The sequence below is a fragment of the Ooceraea biroi genome, unplaced genomic scaffold (genome assembly GCF_003672135.1).
Source record: "Ooceraea biroi isolate clonal line C1 unplaced genomic scaffold, Obir_v5.4 UnassembledTig38, whole genome shotgun sequence".
NCBI lineage: Eukaryota > Metazoa > Arthropoda > Insecta > Hymenoptera > Formicidae > Ooceraea > Ooceraea biroi.
Genome location: NW_020825131.1, coordinates 5,572 through 12,274, shown reverse-complemented (window position 1 = coordinate 12,274; position 6,703 = coordinate 5,572). Strand labels below are relative to the sequence as shown.

At 30.0% G+C, this 6,703-nt stretch overlaps 1 protein-coding gene across 1 annotated transcript; it reads right to left on the bottom strand.

Moving 5' to 3' along the window:
* Positions 1-670: 670 nt before the first annotated feature.
* On the bottom strand, positions 671-1,632 carry LOC113563510. The gene is made up of 3 exons (XM_026975173.1): positions 1,617-1,632; positions 833-1,438; positions 671-677 (listed from the first exon to the last, which is right to left on the bottom strand). Exons 2-3 carry the CDS (start codon positions 1,432-1,434, stop codon positions 671-673), a joined length of 609 nt encoding a protein of 202 aa, XP_026830974.1. The 5' UTR covers positions 1,435-1,438; positions 1,617-1,632.
* Between the last annotated feature and the right edge of the window lie 5,071 nt (positions 1,633-6,703).

Genomic DNA, 6,703 nt, shown 5'->3' with positions numbered 1-6,703 from the left:
AACTGGCGTTTCAAATTCCGCTGGTCTATGTTCTATATAACCGCTTTTATACCATGCATATTTAAATACATTTCTAAATCTTGGTGATGAAAATTGAAAATGTGTTAATGATTGTAATTTTAAAATGGCATCTCGCGAATGAAGGTTGATTTCTAAATCTAGAAGTATGACAATATCCGAAAAATGTTTTATAAAATTTTTCCACAAGTGAAAACCATACACATCTAATGGTTGTTTTCGACCCGTTGTCCCTGTTGGTATAGTTAGAAAAAATGCATCTTCTGCAGATTCTGGTTTATTTCTTGCAATTACATTTGGACAATGTCCACTCCAAGAATCCAGTAACAAAACCGATTTAGAACCAACATTTGGAAAATAAACTTTTCTTAACCAAATCTCAAAATGATGTGATGTTAATTTTCCAGATTGAGAAGCCATAACATAAATATTGTTTTCTCTAAACATTACTTCTTGTACTCTCGGACCGAATGATCCAGTGCGTTCTTTTAAAACAATAAAAAGAGGCGATAATAATCTACCATCAGCTGAAATTGTTGGTTGTATAGTGTAACTATGTGTAGTTGCCGATATCGACTGTGCCGTGCACTCAACCTTTTTTGTACCTTGGATTGCTAAAGAACGACCAGAGTGAAATTCTAATTGAAATCCGCTATGATCTGAATTATAAACATTTTCAAGTCCATAGCACGTAATATAATCTTTAACATTCTCAATAAACCTATTGCTTTCGGTTATCAGATTTTCTTTTGATTGCAAAGTCTTTTTTGTAACAAATTTTGTAATTTTTCGGGAAACAATATTATGTTCTAGCTTAAATCTTTTTACCCATCCAATTGATGCTGTAAATCCTGGTGCATTTATTTCCTGTTGCGCTTTCAGGGCCCATCGAGTAATATCAGTGTCGTGAATAATTACTCCTTTCTCAAGACCTTCTTTGAATTTCTCTAATGTATATGATGCAATTTCTTTCAGCTTCTGCAATCTAGTTCCACCTCTATTCATTTGTTCTTGCCATCTTCGTAATTGGCGTAAGGATGTAACTTTCCGAAATCTATGTTTCACAGACTCGAGAGGTTTTGTCTTAATTGAATTAACAGGTTTCCAAAACTCAACAGCATTTCTTTTATATTCAATTGGAATATCATCATTTACACATATCATTTCCTTTACATATGTTATTTCGTTTTCATTTTCTTCTTCCTCTGCTACTGGTTCTGTTTCAGGTATATCAAATGAATTTTCAAAATCAAGAGAATCTTCTTCAATTTCGTATTTATCCTCGTACATTTTTTGCAGCATGTTTTCTATTTTCTCTTTTACTTCCACTTCCTCATTTGTAACAGGAGTTTGTGGCAAATTAAAAGTAGCAGCAGTAAACAGCAGTATTATGACGTTTCTCGGATTGAATTGCATTTTGCTTTAAAAATTATACATAATAAATTACGTACATACATGCATGCATGTTTAAAACATAATTAATAATCGTGTTTAAAGAATAGTAACACATTTTATTGTATTTACATTATAATACGGCATTTAAATAAATATTTTATTTTATTCTCATTTTAATAACAAGCATACATAGTATTGTGTACCTTTTTTAAAATCTTTGTTTTTCAAGGGAGGTCTGTTTCAATAAAGAAGTTGAATAACGTAATACATAAACGTCTGCGTATTTTCTACATATTTTCTACAAAAGATCCGAAGTACCAAGAAATATCTTTGCTATACTGTAAGAAAAACATGACTAATATAAATTTATATTATATTTGACAAAAAATAATAAAAGTGTAAAATTGTAAAAAAACATATAAAGATTAGTAGACATTTTCAAAATATCAATACATACCTATTACTCGTAGCTATTAATAATTCACACTGATAATAGTACACGATAAGACAATGTAACGTACTAGAGTAACGCTGGCAGTGACGGCATTTTATACTATTGCTCAAATGATATATATATATATATATGTGTGTGTGTGTGTGTGTCTACACTATCTATTTCATATCACTTACAACGTTCTTGTATTGTTCTATTACAATTCAATTTTTCCACCTATTTCATCTTTTCCGTAGATTTTAAATTAAAGTTATAGAAATAGCTGCGATCTATGATGTCTTAAGATATTAATATCATTTCTACCTAAAACAATAAGTAATAAATAAGTGCAACATGTAATGTATACATCTATCCGTCTATTGTTATTAATGAAGGAAGCATCTAAAATTAGTCTGTCTCGCCGCATAGTAATCTGTTACACGACGCATTCAACTTGACTTTTGACATATTAAAGTTCTCTTTTGTTCGTTACAAAATATGTTTTACCAGTTATGATCGAGGCGAATATCTTGGAAACTATTAAAGATAGAAAAATTGTAACAATTAAGAGAAGATGCGGACAAAATGTGTTGCGTAAAGAAATCGGTCACATGGACGGGCACAAATAGCGTATATACGGAGGTGTTTGTAATTAATTCTCGAAAATGATTTCTCGGAACGCAACTTTATTATACATGGTTGAATTCGTAAAAAAATAAGCTTTCTATTGGTGATAAAAAAATTTCAAAATTCTGAAAAAAGTGATGAGTGGTGGGGGTATTTAAAAAAATAAAAAACTAAACAATTTTTTTCCTTATTCTCTTTTAAAGTACTCTCAAAGCCATTCATTTTTTATTCGAAAACAATTTTTCTATCTTTAATAATTTCCAAGATATTCGCCTCGAAAGATAAACACCGACTTTTTCAAAGGGGTGTTTAACCCCCTAAAAGTGAGTTAGGGCACGTATAAAAAAATACGTGTCCCTTATTTTGAGCTGGAAAACAACATATTCAAAGTTCATCAAAATCGGAGGGGGACGGTTCCATACCTTTCCTTGTCAGAAGAGTGCATTGTAAATATCTGTACAAAGTAATAAACTATTATTGTTAAACAAAATCCTCGTTGTTCACTATCTCGGACCTATCCTCGAACCCGTCCCGACGAGCTGGTCCGCGCTCGAGATAACGATAGATCGTTTCAATATAAACAAATTTCTAGGAACGAACCATGGTATGCGATACGTGTAATAATATACTGTCTAGCGCCGATATGCAGCTGCTATCAATGAGACAAAGATGTTACCGCGCGTGAGATTGTATATAGATAAAAATCCATTAAAATTCTTCTGGGCGCCGATACCCGGTTGCAGACACGTGTACGTAAACAACATATTTGGAACGAACCATGGGATTGTTTCCGAGCGCCGGTACCCGGCTGCTATCAAAGATATGTTTATATAAACAAATTTCTAGTAACCAAGGTATTGTTTTACAGAAGCGATATTTAATTTCAAGCGGCTGCTATTGTGACGTCCTGACGTCCACCTCGCACCCATTTTTAAATTTTTTATTTGCAATATTAATTATTAATGTATAACCGCTGATAGTTATTTTTGAGTGCCATTGATACTTACCATTTTTGCTTCACTACTTATTATTAACCACAGGCTTACGTAGAGTGGTCTGTTATTAACCTAACCAAGAATATTATTTACTTAGCAACCTAACCGACAAATTTATTATGTTAAAAGCTTTAGCTTGGTACTAGTTTCAATATAAAAATATATGAAGTAATTATATTGACATATATAAAGGGAAAAGAAAATATTAAAAGCACAAAAACAATATATATGTATAACTTAGTTATATGCTTTATGATAGATTTATTTAATTAATTTAGTCACGTATATATATATATATATATATATATATATTTTCTGAAACATAAAAACACAAAAACATACATAAAATCAGTAAAATATATAAAAACAGTTTTATATACTCTAGCAGTTAAATAAAATAATTTTGAAACATTTATCATTAATAATTTGATAGATTTATAATATAATATTACGAGATTGATAATATTTAAGATCGTTTGAACTGTAATACCATGAAGGTTTTTATAGGTGTAGCAAAACCATTGAGCTACTTAATATTGTTTATTATATAAAAAGTATTAATGTTAGTTGTAATAATTGAAAGAATTAATTTAAAAATATATCTTATTATATGGTTATATAGCCATTGATAAGTATTACAAATTTGGCTTAATACATTTGGGTTCTTGACAGGATAAAATATTTAATTATTTTTATAACAAAGAAACAAATGGATTTGAAATGGATTTTATTATACTATAGTAAAGTCCTTTGCAAGTAGGTAATTTTCGTTAAAACCAATAGGGTCGGTTATTATATAAAAACAGGAAAAATCAATTAGTTATTTAAGACAAGAGTAAAAATAATGCCGGCGGAATTGAGTTTTATTAAGTGACGGTGTAGCTTTGATAGTTATTATAATTTACGGAGACATTTGGTGTTGATTGTTGTACAAGGTCATAAGTTGTTATTAATAACAATTAAAGGAGTAAATTTTGGAATTAATTTTATTATACAATGAAATAGTTTTGTGAGTGTAGTAAATTGTATTACCACATTTGAAGTGATTTATCGTATAGAAAAATTAATATTATTTTTATAACATAAAAGGAGAAACATTTTATAAGTAAAAGAATGTAGAATATTTGTCTACAATCTTAGTCAAAAGAAGTACGTATTTAAATTTACGAAATTGCAATAAAATTTTACTAAATTTTTTGGGTCTAAAATTTGAACCGTAAGGAAATAATTTGTTATAATTATATTGAAGCATCTAGGTCATAAGAGGAAACTAATAGGGACCTCAGATTTTGAAAATAATCATTTTTACGGAAGTGACCAACAACTTTTGGGAATCATCATTTTTAGCTAGGCTGATGGTACCTGTGATGAAATTTTTCTTATCGCACCACGGGATCATTGAGAAACCACAAAAATTGCAAAGTCACTATTTGTTAAACAAATCAGCGTTATTTTTCAATATTTATAGTGTAGAAAGTTTTAATGAAATATTAATAGTTTAGAAGTTACAAAGTTAAAAACAATTAAAGTCAAAATCAATTAGTGAACAATTTAATATAAAAGGAAATAAGTTGTTTAACCCAAAAATATTAAGAAAAGAATAAATCGTTAATTAATTATGAATAAAAGTATATTACACATGGTATTACATTCATAGTAAGGATTATTGAATTTATTTAATGGAATATTTTATGTTACTGAGCATTAATTTAAGTATATAATTATTACGCATTTAATCTGTTAATAATTAAGTATATTAACAACACCATATACGAACACACTTATATATGTGCATATAACCCATAAAAGAATTATTGGTTATTTAAGATTTTATGAATTAATTAAGACTAACATTGTATTGGAATAATAATTTTATACGGTTTAATTATAATATTAAACCCGGCACACCAATAGTTGCTTTATTACTAATTTTATAATAACCAAAGAATAGACGTGCAAGTACATACACGTGTATATCTATATATATAGGCATCCCTATATATATAAGACAATTATTGGTTGAGTGAGATTTTATAAGTTTATTAGAATGAAATCTTGAAATAATAATTTTAGATGATTTAATTACATTATTAAAGGCTCATGATACCAATAATTGATTTTACAATAATTTATAATGATTATTATTTCACTGAATGCGTTATATTATTAAGTAGACGTATGCAGGGTCTTATAATAATTCATGCATAAGACTAGGAGCATATAAGATGCATATGTCAAGCGTTATAATTTTAAGGATTAAATTTGTGAGCATTACAGAATTATTTAAATATTAATTTGAATAAGACAGTGAACACAGCGTTAAGTAACAAAGGAATAAAGATTTAAATTCACGAAGGAATATTATTTCATGATGACTAATTGTAAAAGACGGTGACTTGTCGGCACCTGATTGAAATAATAATCCAAGACCGCTGTCTTAATCAAAGGTTGAATAGATATCTCGAGCAAGACATATCGGCAGGAAGTTGCAGCTGCCATTTGATTCGGAGAAACTCCGGTTGATTAAAAAGCATAACAGATGAGCGATAATTCTGTACTGCGAATTTCATGTTGAACTTACGCGTCAAAATACGTTTATCTTTTGTAAGCGTTGAGCTCACCGTTGAGCTCATCGTCCCCACTAGACGCACCGTGAGACCAATCCCACCACTTAAGTTTTCGATCCCACCATAAGAATCTTCGAAAACGAAGAACCAATGAGTTAAGTGGGCAGAGCCTCCCTACTATTTTAGTTTTTGCTTTAACCGTAGCGTCCCCACTTATTGTAATCCCTTCTCGAGCTACAGGGACCCTGTCCCCAAGCATCATAATTTTTGAGTATATAACGTGATGCAGCAGCCAGAGAATCAGACTCACACTTTAGACTCACACTTTTTACACACACCTTTTACACTGTACCTTTTTGACGACCCTTTTAGACTACACTTACTTTTAATTAATTATTGGAGTCGCTAGCTAGCGTAAATTCGCTAACTAAGCGTAAAATATAACGTAGAGCCAGTGAAGTTTGAGTTATTACCAAAGTCTGATTGACTTATTCTTTTGCTGCTACATCATCAAGTGCTTCCTGACCTGAGGGTTAGATTTGTGCGAACGCTTGTGAGTAGATTTATTTAATTATTTTATACTCGCTGCTCTTATGGAACGTTATACTTGTACTCCATATACATACTACACATTTTGACAGATTTATAAAGTTTCAATACATTATTAT

What these genes read in the sequence shown, in the direction of transcription:
- LOC113563510 (XM_026975173.1), bottom strand. Translation starts at nt 1,434, where the DNA reads ATGCAATTCAATCCGAGAAACGTCATAATACTGCTGTTTACTGCTGCT.